The sequence below is a fragment of the Triturus cristatus genome, chromosome 4_2, assembly GCF_964204655.1.
Source record: "Triturus cristatus chromosome 4_2, aTriCri1.1, whole genome shotgun sequence".
Classification (NCBI taxonomy): Eukaryota; Metazoa; Chordata; class Amphibia; order Caudata; family Salamandridae; genus Triturus; species Triturus cristatus.
The window spans coordinates 831,649,452-831,664,418 of record NC_140586.1 but is presented as its reverse complement, the minus strand read 5'-3'; the positions used below and the strand labels follow the sequence as shown (position 1 = coordinate 831,664,418).

Here is a 14,967-nt window from a genome sequence, read left to right as displayed (position 1 = left end):
CTAAATTCACACTATGTACTTCAGATGGATACATCTGCCAGTGGATTCCTCACCTTGTGAATATCCCCTGAGCCAGCATTCCATAGAACTTTTTCCCCCAGCACTCCACGTCGACATGGGCGACGTCATAATGCATCGGCTCCGCTCGCGACTCCGTATGACGTCACCGGAGCCACAAGAGGCCCACGTCGGCGTGATGACGTCTGTTCACTTTTTTCCGCGCCGTCGACTCGCAACGGTTTTTCCAGTACTCTCCTGCTACTTTGTAGTTGTAAGGTGTTACTGTTGTAAAATCTGTAACGTCTTCGACGAGGAAGTCGGGCTTTAAGCCCTGTAGGGAATGTGGCGGCCATATGTCGATGACGGACCCACATGAGGACTGCTTGTGGTGCCTTTCGTCGGACCACGATGTTGAAGATTGTACATGCTGTAGGAGGATGAATCCGAAGGCATTGAAGGAAAGGAAGGCTAAGCTGTTTATGGCGAAGATCGGTAAGGAGAAGAGAGGGAGAAAGGAGGAGAAGTCGAGGCCGGAGTCGTCGACTTCGAGGTCGTCGAAGTCGAAGAAATCTCACAAAAAAAGGAAACATTCTTCACGACGCCGGTCTTCGAAGAGCAGGAAGTCGAGGTTTACTTCGCCCCGACGACATCAAAGTAAGGACTTGTCACCTTCTCCTTCTAAGTCTCCGGGAGGATCTCCTTCGCGGAAGCAGGCTCCAGCGCGACCACCAGCGCAGTCCCCGGCGCAGTCACCTGCGTCGTCTCCGGTTCCAGCGGAGTCTGTTTCTGTTGGTGAACAGGAACAAGGGGAAGAGCCTACTCCGGTGCCTGAAGATTCTACGGCTCCAGTAGAGGACACTGCGGCGCCGCTGCCAGGTACTCTGCAGAGGGATACAGGTTCAGTACCTTATCCTCAGTGCCCGGCTCCAGGTACTGATTCTACACATTTCTTGAATGCCATGTATGGTATCTTTAATAGGGCGGCCTTCCCATCCGGAGCACCAACTGGTCCCGTGGGTCCCATTGCGTATACGCTAGGGGTGCCGCAGCAATACGCTCAGGCCCCCTTTATGCCCTTTCTGCCGATGGCGCCTTAGTGGCAGTTTCCGGCGCCGTCTGGGGATCAGTCACGGCTTCGGCTGGATTATCCTGCTTCAGAGCCTTCCTCGACCCCGTTGCCGACTCCATCGGCGCCGCGTCCGGCGCCGCCGACTCCGTACGACGTTGACGCGGCCGGCTCCCCAGATTCGATCAAGAAGGGAGGTCCAAAGGGTATTGGAGGAAGGAAGGTGTAGAGCAGAGGTAGAGGAAGGAAGGTGTAGAGCAGAGGTAGAGGAAGGTGAAGTGGACACATCCTCTGATGAATTTGAGGGGATACAAGAGGCTAGTGGCCTGGATACGACCCCAGAGTGGAAGCACACTTCATCAAGATCCTCTCCACCACAAGAATTGGCACCCTACCATGTGGTTATTAAAAAGGCCGCAGAACTGTTAGATTTACAGTTACCCTCTGCAGAGTATAAGTCTATCTTGCTGACGGATGTGCTGCACTCTCCTACGTCGACTTCAGAGCCTTTACTGACTTTCAATGAGGCCATCTTGGAGCCTGTTTTGGAGGTTTGGAGAAAACCACTTTCTTCTCCGGCGGTTTCCAGACAGGTGGCGAGAAGATACAGGGTGGCGCTTGGGGATCAAGCACCATAAGGGTTGTTTGGACTGATACAAGGTGTACACTAGAACTAGTGATATCATACATCAGGCCAACTTCTCACAGAAAGGACTTTGAGGAGATATTGCAAGAGGGCAGTCTAGGCTCAAATCAGGTGATAAGTGCAGCAGCGGATGGAGCAACGCTGGCATCGCACTCTTATGCTCATGGGATTTCCGCCAGAAGATCATTTTGGCTAAGGCTAACGGCTCTGAAGCCTGAAGCACAAACAAGAATTTTGAATCTGCCTTTCTCTGGGAGCTCGCTTTTCGGTTCAACATACGGATGACTAGATGGCTCGCATGAAATCAGAACTCGAGACCATGAAAGCCGTGGGGCTAGAGAAACTAAAAGAATTCCGTCGTCGTAGGGGAACCGACAGGCGTAGCTACCAACAGAGGGTTCAAACCTCTCACTGGCAGAAAAATCAAGACCAGCAAGGGCAGAAAAAGCAGCAATTCCAGTCCCGCAGATCTGGGGGACGTGGAAATAACCGCCAGTCCAGCAGCGGAAACAAGGCTCAAGGAATGCAATGAGCGATCGCTTCCTCCAAGGCCCTCCACCGGTCTGGTGGGAGGAAGTATTGCACAACATCTCCGAGAGTGGCAATCCATCACCAAAGACAAGTGGGTTCTAAATATACTGCGACATGGATACTTGCTTCGTTTCCGGAGTCCCCCTCCCTCGATCCACCCTGTACATTCATCTCATCAACTCGAGATGCTAAGAGAAGAAGTGGCTACCCTTCTGCTCAAATCAGCAATAGAAAGAGTTACCAGGGCGCAGAGAGGGAAAGGAGTCTACTCCAGATATTTTCTAATTCAAAAAAGAAATACAAAAGCAGAGTTCCGGACCATCTTGGACTTGCGAACACTCAACAAGCATTTCGGAAGGGAAAAGTTTTGCATGGTTGCGCTTCACCAAATATATCCACATCTCCGTCGAGGCGATTGGATGTGCTCGCTGGACCTGCAAGACGCGTACTTTCATGTTCCCATCTTCCAGAGTCATCGGAAATTTGTAAGATTCGTAGTGGGGACCTCTCACTACCAATTCAAGGTTCTACCATTTGGCCTGAAATCAGCTCCTCGAGTGTTTACAAAATGCATGGCGGTTGTAGCGGCTGCACTGAGGCGCGCAGGAGTATTCGTCTATCCCTATCTTGACGATTGGTTACTCAAAGGTCCATCGCCTCAGAGTGTAAACTCACAGCTGACACGCTGCCTGAATTTGTGCCACCGATTGGGACTCGGGGTGAACTACAAGAAATCCACCTTCACACCAACGCAGAGGATTCACTACCTATGAGCAATTATTGACTCCGCAGTAGGAAAAGTGTTTCCTTCGGAGGAGAGACTGTTCTCCCTTGCCCAAAAAGGCAGGCAGATTATAGCCAACAGTCTGTCTACAGCGTGGCAGATAACATCTCTGCTAGGGGCCATGGCATCTTGCATATTCCTAGTGCCCAACGCCAGATTGCGGATGCGTCCAACAAGATCTGGAGGACAAATGGAACCAAAAGAATTCCCTGTGGGAGGAAAAAGTCCTGTCTTTCATCAGCGGCCAGGCAGTCAATCAAGTGGTGGTTAAAACCACTCAATCTTCAGGTGGGGATTCCTTTTCATCAAGAACCCCCATCACAGACGTTGATAACCGATGCATCGCTGCAGGTTTGGGGTGCGCACTTGGGATCCCTGCAGACTCAGGGGCTTTGGTCCAGCAGCGAACCGCTGTATCACATCAACATGCTCAGGGCAACCACCTAGCCCACAAAGCGTTCCTGCCCTCAATCAGGACGAGTTCCATTCTAGTACAAACGGACAATATCACCACAATGTACTACCTGAACAAGCAGGGAGGTACTCGTTCCAGGACGCTCTCGCTGGAGGCTCAATCCCTGTGGCGATGGATCCTGGCAAGGAACATTTCCATAACGGCGGTGCACCTGCCAGGTGAGCTCAACGTTCAAGCGGACTCACTCAGTCGACATTTTCAAGACCCAGAGGACTGGGTCCTCAACGACGAAGTGCTAGAGCACATTTTCGAGGAGTGGTGCCGTCTGCAGGTAGCCCTCTTCGCGGACGAAAACACAAAATGCAGAGGCTTCGCCTCAAGGTACTATCGACCAGGGTCTCTGGGGAATGCCCTTTTGCTCGACTGGTCAATGACATTTGTGTACGCCTTTCCTCCTCTCCCGCTAATCCCGAAAGTGGTGACCAAGCTGCAACGCTCGACCACCAAGATGATCCTAGTAGCACCGGACTGGCCGAGGCAGTGGTGGTACCCAGATCTCCTTCACCTATCGATCCGGCCACACAAGCGCCTGCCGTGCAAGCCGGACTTGCTAACCAAGATGCAGGGGAGGATTTACCATCCCAAACTTCCCTCGCTGAGCTTAACAGCATGGCTCCTGAAGTCCTCCAGTATGGCCATTTAAACCTTCCCCAGGAATGTATGACCATATTGAAGGAAGCTAGGAGGCCTTCTACGAGACACTCCTACTTCTGTAAGTGAAAGAGATTTTATTTTTGGTGTATTCAAAATTATCATAATCCTACTAAATGTCAAGAAGTGATATTAACCTATCTGCTTCACTTAGCCAGGGTGGGGTTAAAATTCTCCTCCATCAAAGTGCACCTGGCGACCATTACGGCCTATAGGCGCTCTCCATCTCAACAATCATTCTTTAAGATTCAAGTGGTAAAAGATTTTTTGCAGGGACTCATGAAGGTTTACCCCCCCAGTGAGGCCTCCCTCGCCTCCTTGGGAGCTGAATCTGGTTCTTTCAAAGCTTATGAGTCCACCTTTCGAACCCATACATAAGGCTACATTACAGCACCTTGCGTGGAAAGCAGCCTTCTTGGTAGCTATTGTAGGAAGGTGGATATCGGACTATGGTTACCCCCAACTTTTTGCCTAATGTCTAGCTGGTTTTTCGACTTAAGTTGGCCTGAGATCCTGCCATTCAGGGTCTCAGGCTGTCTGCTCTCTCTTTAAAATGGACTCCATGTACCCTAGGTACATACCCAATTGGTAAGGATCACCTTATTGGACCCTGTACAGTGTACCCTAGGTACCCAGGGCATAGGTGTACCCTAGGCCTCCCAGGGGCTGCAGCATGTATTATGCCACCCCTGGTCTGGCCTTCCAATCAGACACAACTGGCTGATCACTCAGCTCGGGCAAGGTCGTGTAATCACCCCTTGCTTAGGTGTAGTATTCCTATACCCATCTTATATATAGACACATGTGTACCTATCAGCCACTCCTATGGCAGGCCTTAACAATCCTGGAGGCAGAGTGCTTGGTAACATGTGAGATGGTGCTCTAGCATGAGCTGAGCCTGTCTGCAGCTTTCGGAACCATGTCCTTATAGCTGTTCTATGATATAGCCTACCATATACTCTTAAAGTGCCTTCTAATCTTAAATGGTTATGGTAACTATGGTTTGGCTTTATCAAAACATGTCGTGTCCTGGTACCCATGGCTGCTGCGACAAGCTTCACCCTTCGCCTGCAATCTTCACGACATCGCCTGGTTCCTTCTTGGTTCCACGTGGTCACTGGCTAGTGACCTTGACTCTGTCCCTTCTGCTTGCAGGTACCCTTCCTTCTTGATCCCGGCCTTGGGATCCACCAGACACTCTGCACTGACTGCCTGTCAGCAACTTTCCTTCAGGCATCCATAGAAGTCCACGATGAAACCCGACGCAAGTTCACACCTATGCACCCGCAGCCTGTGGGCTAGGTAACTTGGGTACTTCGGTGCTCACAGGGGTAGTGACTATCCTAGGGTCTAGTTTCCGAGTCTCGACTTTCTAGTTGCTCCAGAAGTGTCCTAAAACTGCTTATTTCAGAACTGTACTATTTCTATCGATTATACGCATTACGCGTGAGTGTTTCCACTCTGCACCTGAATCCCGTGGGCCTCCCACTTCCTAACTGTTGGTAGTGTAGTGTAGCCCCAGCGATTCCCTAGGCCTATTCTATATCCGTGACAGTGATCCTTATACCACTTTTTTAGTATATGGTTTGCGTGGCCCCTAGGGCCTAACTGTATTACTTACCTGTGTGACTTAATGTATGCTTGAATAAGACTGTGTTGTACTTACCTTGAATCTCATAAAGAGTGCTGATGGTTTGACTAGAATAAATACACTTTATTTTATATATATATATATCTGTTGTGGTGTCCTTTCATTTGGTATTCAAGGGATTATATATGGTATCACAGCTGGCTTCACATGCCATTCAGAGTTTAGCCTAAGACTGCTCTTGTCCATGCTACCACTAGGATAGCTGGTCTATTAGGTTGACTTTACAACCAATCACCATAAGGGTTGTTTGGACTGATATAAGGTGTACACTAGTACTAGTGACATCATACATCAGGCCAACTTTTCACAGCTATCACCTCAGCACGTAGGGTGAGTGAAATACAGGCCCTCTGCTCAAAAGAACCCTATACGGTTTTTCACCTTAATAGGGTGGTCATGAGAACTCATCCTTAATTTTTACCTAAGGTGGTGTCCGATTTTCATGTGAATCAGTCTATCTCACTACCAACTTTCTTTCCCAACCCCCCCTCGCCAGCTGAGAGGGCGATGCATTCTTTTGATGTTAAACGAGTTCTCAAATTTTACTTGGATAGAACTAAGGCTGTCAAAGTCTGACCAACTGTTTGTGAACTATGGTGCTGTCCGTACAGGTTTTGCAGCATCTAAACGTTCTATTGCCAGATGGATTGTGTCAAGCATTAAACTAGCTTACCAATTAGCTCAGAAACCACTGTGGCCTCTACCTAAGGCACATTCCACACGAGGGAAAGCGGCTACTGCTGCGTTTCTCAATAATGTCCCACTCTCCGAGATCTGTAAAGCAGCTACTTGGAGATCTCTCCATACATTCACGAGACATTAGTGTCTGGACTCTGACACCAGAGCAGACACTCAAGTAGGGCAAGCCTCCTTGAGGAATCTGTTCAACAACTGATTATTTCGGTTGTTTTCTTCAATTTATACTGCAGTTCTCATTTGCCTGCGGTGGAAGTTGGGCTTGCTATTCTATTCAGTGCTTATGACTATTGATGAGGATCCCCTGGAAGAGAAGGATAAGTTACTTACCTGTAATCCTAGTTCTCTTCCAGAGGTATCCTCATCAAAGCCATAAGCGACCCACCCGCCTCCCCCAGGCAAATGAGAGGACTGTATTTTTAAATATGGAATAAGTATATCTTTGTGTTTAGGACTACGGTCCCGCAAAGAACAACTGACCCAACTGTCACCCCTGAGACATAATGGGATATTGGAATCAGGGCTGCCTTAAAGGCACGGTGCCAGTTTTTACCTGTACAAGGCTTTTCAGTCTCTATGGTATTGTATTGCAATGCAGCCTGCAGGCTAACAATGTTTTATGGATCTGTGTTTTGCAGCGTTTTCTTTTCTTTCTCATGAGTTTTACCTCATTAAAAGAAAAAAAGAAAGATTTAGGTGTATTATTATACCTATGGACATATTGGATATTTAGATCTACCTTGTCTAGCCTACAATGAGGGCTGCATTTGCTTGGAAAAAAAATATATATGTTTATACATATACAGAGCTGTATATATATGTGTTTTTCATATATAATTTTATCATTTCCGGGGTCCCCGCATGTGGGCGGGAATATTCAATGCTTATGACTTTGAGGATACCCCTGGAAGAGAACTAGGATAACAGGTAAGTAATTTATCCTTATCTACAATTACAATGTCATAAATTCACTACAATCATACATTCATGAAGCTGTTGGATTAAATGACCGTAGCCAGTTGCTAAGGGATCTGTAGTCAGCCTTGAATTTGCTTGTTCGCTAGTTTATACCATTCTAGTTGCCCTTGTATTTGAGTGCTACAATCTTTTTATGGTTTCATGGATGGTTATCTTTACTAATCTTACTTTTTAAAACTTTTTTTAATAGACAATGGGCGGAGACTTTTCTGGCAAAAGTCAAAATGTTTCAAAGGGCATCTATGCTTTCGCTTGTAAGTATAAAATCATGAATTAACTTACTTTGTCCAAATAAGCCGTTTATTAAATCAACTATCCTTTTTTTTAAATTTATTTTTAAGCTAGGGATGTGTTCCTCCTCCAGAGCCAACCACGGTACAAGAGCTTGGACATTGATGTGTACGTCACTTTCTTTGAAATCTACAATGGAAAGGTAGGGAGTTTTCTACTTAAAATGTGTTTTGGCTAGGTGAAAAATGTTTGCAACTTCAATTTACAGTCACCCAGAGGAAGCTGAATTATTTCAAAATGGAATACAGCAGATGAGTGGGTTTGTGACTGTTCTCATTGGCATTTTGTTAACATGCTCTAATGCTTTTTTTATGACTTTATTTATACTAATACAGAGAACCTAAGCTGTCCTCATAAAATCTTAAACGGATCTGTTCAACCATGCCTTCCACTGCTCACTTGGATCAAATTATGACCCTTGGTAGGGTTTTCAGCTAGCTTTCTGATTTGATTTCAAATTGCTTTTATCCTACTGCATGTCCTGCCCTCCAATCAACCACCAGGACTTCGTAGTATTAGAGTACATGGCCGTTGCATGCTGTGTTGGATTGGGATTAAAAATTGGCCAGGTCATGCTAAAAAAAAAAAGGTGGTCCACATTTGCATATTGCCTTTCCACAAAACACTGCTTCAGTGAAGTTTTATAAAAAAGAAAGCTGGGGGTGGGGGGGTCATCTCTAACAGAGGGGTGTTTTCTTAACTTTACATATATTTTTCTTTTTAAAGCACGGATTAGTTCACACTGGTGAAACACATCTGAAACCAAGTGAGGCCACTTTTGCTCAGGACACCTGCTCAATATGCATACATTAATGGGCCGGCCCAGCGAGAGATATCATATTCCCCCACCTTCTCCCCCCCAGCAGCCCACAGCTGGAACTCTGATACCGGCCTCTCGGCCATTGCCCGAGTCCCTGCCTTGACAATCCAACCCTGGCTGCATGGCTATGTTGTCATCCAGTTGAGTCCTGACTGGGCGGAGTTGCTGACACCAGCGGAGGAAGGATGGCGTTGCGGCGACTCTGTGCTGCTGCGGGCTCTAAACAGCAAGAGAGGGTGAGCGATCACACCCCACTGGCACACAGCGTGCCCGTGAATTCAGTCTCCCCCAGCGGAGTGACATCAGATGCCCCCCTGCGAATGCGCTTTCTGCCCTGCCAGCCTGCAGTCTCCTGAAGTACGTTGGGGCAGTAGGTGACTGCACGGCAGCCTCTGATAGGGAGTGTATGTGCTCAACCCTCCCCCTGCTCTCCCCATCCACCCCATCCCTTCCCCCAACTCCCTGCCGGGAGTTAATGGAGGCAGATTGACTACAGCAGATGAGGTGCAGTGGGTGGCAGCACTACAATGAGTTATACGGGCCCTAATGACGGGTAGTGCACATCTCCTGGTGATTGGAGCAGAGTGGTGGACCTGTGGAAGTATGTGATGTCTGCTCACCCGACCTACACCAGTGGTGGCTACCTGACCAGAATCGATTGGGTGACCAAGATTTACTTACTGCCAGAAGGCAAAGTTGTCTGCTGCCTCCTGTTCACTTGGAAAGTACTTGCAGCCATAGCCTGAAACAACAAGCCTCTGTTCCCAAGAGGATCCCTCATAAGTGATTTTCCAGCCTGGAAGCACACTTGGACATGCAGCAGTGTAGGGACCGTATAGTACACCTCTCCGCCCCCCCCCCCCGTCTTTTTTGACTATAGTGGACACAAGTGTTGAGGGTTGGAAGATCCCAACCCCCATGCTTAAGGAGGTGATCCGGACCCCAGACCAAGAGTGAGGACACTGACCATGTAGCAGTTGCCCTGGCTCCCACTCTCCACAGCTTCTGTCCTTGAATAGACTGCGAGTAGGGGTGAAGGAGGTCACCGGATTGAGCGGAGGGACAACCTGCAGGCTGCAATAGGGCATTTGACTTTCCTTGCTCCACTTGGTTGATGGTGGGGATTATCTCTGCAACCCCAACTCCCTACTTCTTACTTTCTTTTCTGAATTTTTGGCAACTTCCAAAGGCAGTTAATAGAGGCAAAGGTGCACAGGACAGGCTCTTCAAACAAAATTGGATAAGTTAACTCTTCCTAGGGTCCAAACAGACTGTGGCGGAAGAGGGACATTGCACCCCACCAGGTACCAGCTGACTGAGACTGGCTCACCCTTAAAGACATTATGGTAGCGATACAAGGCATTCACGACTCTGGAGATCAATTTATTCCAGCTCCATAGAAGACACATCGATGAGGGCTGACTTGTATAACATGGGAACTCAGGTGAAGGAAGCAGAGTACTCTCTCTCCACACTCAGAGCTGGAACGTCACTGCTAAAACAAGTCAAAGAATTGTACATGACTGCTAAGGTATTGGGGCCCAGGTTAGAGGACTTCGAAGGCTGGTCGGGTAGAAATAAGGCTCCTATAATTAGTGCCAGAGCGTGTGGAGGGCCTAGCAGTGGACCTCTTTCTTGAAGATCTCATACTAAACCAACTACAACCAAAGGGCCTCCACCTATATCTCAGCCGAGCGTGAAGGTGGCAAACTCTGGTAACAATTGATCATTCTAATTTGAGGATTGGGGGCATCTCGGGGGTTGCCACTGCCACCTATAGTTTGTGGTTTTGCGAGCGACAGGCACTCTGCAATGTTGGTGGTTAGGCAGTTACAAGTCCTCCATGCAGGGAGCAGGGTGGGGGTTGGGGGTTGATTGGTGGTTTTGTTTGTCTTCCTACTTTGTTCTGTTCACAGCACACGCATTACAGCACACAATCGCGGTCCAGGGCTTGTGGAGACCAGAGTGAGATCACTGCCTTCTCTTTGGTCTGCACCAACAGGTGAGGGAAATAGGAGGCAGACATACTTATGGCTGCAACAGTGAGCAAGCCTTATGTCCTGGAATGTCAATGGCGTTGGGAACAAAATGAAGAGAGCAGACACTACCCAGATGTTGTCCTCACAGAGACTCTTTAGGGCAGTGCCTGCCAGGCAATGGACACTTGAGTATGCAAAATGGTTCCCCATGCGGAGTACACTACTGGCTCCGGGGGTGGGGGTGCAGGAATCTTTCTCACAAAGTTGTTTCCGCTTACCATCCACCAAACCTGGCCAGATGCACACTGCAGATATGTATCCCTAATGGGTACTTGGGAGGGAACAACCCTTAACCTAGAGCATATCTCGTTTGACCGATTGGAAGCTCGACATACCCTGAGCCTTAAGCAAAAGGAATATATGGAGTTAACATTGAAGGCCGCCTGGGCGGGGCATAGCGCATCTCAAAACCACCTTTATGATATAGGAGATAAAGCTGGGAATCTCATTGCATGGCTGGACAGGTGAGCAAACCATTGTGTGGTGGAAGTTGAGTCTGAAAATGGCAAACGAGCGAGAGACCGACGGGGAATATTCAAGCTCTTTGCTGCATACGACAAGCAGGGACCGCTACTGCAGAAGAATTCTGCGAACTCCTGCCTGACACACAGCTTCCGTCCTCCCTAAAGAGGACCGGAACTCCTAGAAGCTGATTTCACTGAAGGCTAACTTTCTAGGGCCATACAAGACTTAATTTCCGGAGAAGCCATTGGCCATAACGAGTATCAATTGAACTCTAAGCTAGCTGCTCCTAAACGCAACCCCCATCTTCTGAAGATGTACAAGGAGAGCCAAAAAAAATGGCCCACTCACGAGGGACCAAAGACTGGTCTCTATCAATGTGATATCTACAGAGGATAAGCCACCAGAGAGCGGAGTGTCATACAGGCCCATTTTGCTCCTTAACGTCGAAATAAAATTATTAGCTACAGCACTAGGCTCCCACCTCATGCCATTCACTTCTGCACTGGTCCATCCGGCTTTATGCCAGGGCGCTAAAACTGCTGGTAATCTTCAGCGCCTACACAGGGTGCTGGGTCAATCCGGAATACGCCTTAGTTTTCTCTCTCAATGCCCGGATGGCATTCAGCACGATCGAATAGCTGTACCTCTTTGAAGTTCTGGCTAAGGTGGGCTTCGGCCTGCGCTATATGGCATAGATACTCCTTTACACCAAACCCTTGGCATGTGTCCGTTAATAGGGAAATCTGTTATTTAGAATCCAATGGGGTAATTGACTGGGGTGCCTGCTCTCGCCCCTAATTTTTGCACTCCTTGGATTTGGTGAGATCTGTTGATCCGAGGCCTGCAATGGAGTGTCGCTCTATGCCTGCTACGTAGCTGACCTTGCCTTCACTCTTGACCGAATACTACAAATTTGTACCCAGTTTGGTCGTTATTCAGGCTACACTATTAATAGGGCAAAATCCCTGCTCTATATCCTGAGTGGAGAGGGGGTGTGAGGTTAAAATTGCTACAGAGTAGTTCGATACCTCGGAACTCTATCTCCCCCGAACCAAAACCTTTTCTGTGTCAAAAATCTGAAGCCACCATTGGCACGACTAAAACGTGATGTCCCGCTTTGGAGATCCTTACTACTGTCGCTCCTGGGCTGTGCAGCGCTCTTCAAAATGATGGCCCTGCCCTGCTTTCTCTATGCCTTACATAACACACCTACCCGATCCCTGTGACTTTCTTTAAAGCAATAGAGAACAAAATCTGGACAGTACTTTAGGCTGGGGGCCCAGCGCGTATATACATCAATAAACTGACGAGGAGGTGGTATGATTAAGAAATTGCCCTCCCGGTTATCAAAAAATTCTACTGAGCCAGGACGAACTCTTCGGGCTATATATATATATACCACCGCATGTCATGTCAACCTCAGTGGCCCTACGGCAGTAACGGTTAGCATCTGACACACAGCGGTCCGCGCTCTTGGTTGGAGGGACAAAATCACTCCGACTACTCTGTGGAACTCTAGGGACACTGCCCGGCTTTGATAAATGGGATCTTGTCAGCCTCTCCAGGGTGGGTGATATCTTGGCACAGGAGAGGTTATCCCTTTTGTTGACTTGCAGCAAGACTACCAGTTAGCCCCAACAGAGACCTTTCGCTACTCACAGGTACGACATGCTCTACCCAAGGGAGAGGACATCCCTGAACACCCGCTCCCACAGGACAGGTTGCTAGAAGACCATGTTCCGCAAGGGGAATTCCCTCACATACAAAAAACGAATATTTCACCAGAGACTTTATCCTTCACTTGAGGGAACAATGGAGGGTCTTGAGGATGACTAGGGAGGTAGCAATTAAGCAGTGGCCTATCGTAAAATTGTTAGGTTTATTTGGCGGCGCAAGCGCTGCAATTGAGGGACTGGAAGCAGGACATACATTAGTGCATGTTAGCCAAGAAGGTGATATATGAAAGCCGTGGCTGTCCTTGGAAATGGATGCAAATCTGAGAGAGCTCTGCTCCATAATATGACTGTTTCAATTTGAAAAGGGCTGAGTGTTGGAGATTCTGTACTTTAGGAAAGCCCAAACTAGTGGGCACACAAAAACGGACCTTTTTTTGTTCAATTTTGTTTAATTGATTTTTAACAAAGTTCAAAGAAAAATAGACCGTATGTCACAATCTTCTGTAAAGTATTGATCGATATTTTCTCAGGAATCGGAAATCGATGTATAATGAGTAGCATCATGAGCAAGCATTTACAAGTATGGTAAGGATATCATAATCCTTATCGTTAAGCAGTATTAGTCAAGGTGGGAAGTATGAGCTGGAGAGGTAGAAAATGCAAAAGAGAGAGGGGGTGGGGTCCTCAGCCAGATGTTTCCTGACTGGTTGTGTCCAGGGAAGTCGTGTTAGTGGTTGCCATGTGTGGGGCATTTGGGGGTAGGGGGAAGAGTCTGGGCTAAGGGATAATAAATATATACGGAGGGGTTGCCAGATATCTTTGGGTCTGGTGGATGGTGTCTGCAATTGGCGTAGACCTAGCTAGTGGGGTTGCAGTATGTCATGCTCTTCAGCTATGAGGCCACTGTTGGCCGATACATATTGCCCCACAAAGAGCGATTTCTCTCCTAGCCTGTAATAAAGCGAAAGCGGAGAAGTGGCACAGATGTTTAGTGATAGCGGCAACATTGCTCAAGAGTGCCTAAAGAGGGGCGGGCACAAGTGTGAATGAGATCATGTGTGGTAAAGTCTCGAAGAGCTGTCCAGTATGTGTTACGAACAGGGCAAGTCCAGGTCATGTGTGCGAAGTCAGCATTATGTGTCTTACATTTAGGACATGTAAAAATCTGGAGGGATCTATCCTGTCTTATGATCAAGTGAGGGAGAGAGAACCTGAGATTCATTCGGCTTCCGTCCATCAGATGTATAATCAAGAGGGAATGAATCACTCGTACTGTGTGACCAGGGCCTGGGGTTCTAGTCGTCTTATAAACCCTCATTCACGAATGAACCATGGTGCGGTATATCTTGATTTTCCGCCTGGTAGGTTGCATGAAAAGCATCATCATCGGGTCTTTACGATTTCCTCCTCCTGGAGGTAGACCAACTGGAATTTTATAGTAGTGATCAGAAAAAGTGAGCGTGGAAACTGAGTGTGGTTAAAATGACCTCCATCTTTGAATCTCGATTTTATGTTGAGGATGGGGTAAAGATAAAATCAAGAGAGCTGTGCAGAAGTAGAAGAGCTACTGTTCTATGGCACCTACTGAGAATCGTGGCTGGTCAATATTTATCTTGGCCACGCCGGCCGGGGTTAGTGTAGGTTCTGTGTAGAAACCGAAAGTGGAGCAGTTTGACGGTGGTTGGGAGATTGTGTGCAGCAATATGTCCAGGCTCGGTCGCTGAGATGGTGGTTATGGTCTTGTTCCCATTACTACCTGACTTTAACTATCGTGAGTGTTTAGGGGCCATGCTGGCATGGTAAAATCTTGAGACATAGTGCTTACCATTGGGTGTCCGTAAATAAGTGCGAGAGGAGAAGTCTTCGGGTGCCAGTGGATATGTTGGGAAGCGTGAGCGGACTGTGCGGAGTAGCAGTCTGAAGACAAATTGGTCCATGAGTGTGGCGTGGGCTAAGTTAGGGTCTGCTGTGGGGGAGAAATCATGACCGTTCGGAAATAAATCTTCAAATTTGTGAAGAGCATGGGAGGTGAGTGTGTTGCACCAGTTTTTCTTAGGTGAGTGGCAGCCAAGGGTTAGGGGAAAGTGGTAATGTCAGTGAATATGAGAACCCAGCCCAGTGTCCTGCGGAGTCTGAGGGGCCCAGATAGTGGTTGATAGTCTGTATATCTGTTGGTCGAATTTAAGACCCTGTGGGAG

At 47.9% G+C, this 14,967-nt stretch overlaps 1 protein-coding gene across 2 annotated transcripts in view; it reads left to right on the top strand.

Moving 5' to 3' along the window:
- The window catches only part of KIF2C (kinesin family member 2C), a 1,365,901-nt gene that overhangs the window by 681,393 nt on the left and 669,541 nt on the right, over positions 1-14,967 (top strand). For both annotated transcript variants that reach the window (XM_085602797.1, XM_085602796.1), the window contains 2 exons: positions 7,669-7,732; positions 7,820-7,911. In XM_085602797.1, the coding sequence (XP_085458923.1) occupies positions 7,669-7,732; positions 7,820-7,911 (156 nt within the window). The remainder of the gene's footprint in view (positions 1-7,668; positions 7,733-7,819; positions 7,912-14,967) is intronic.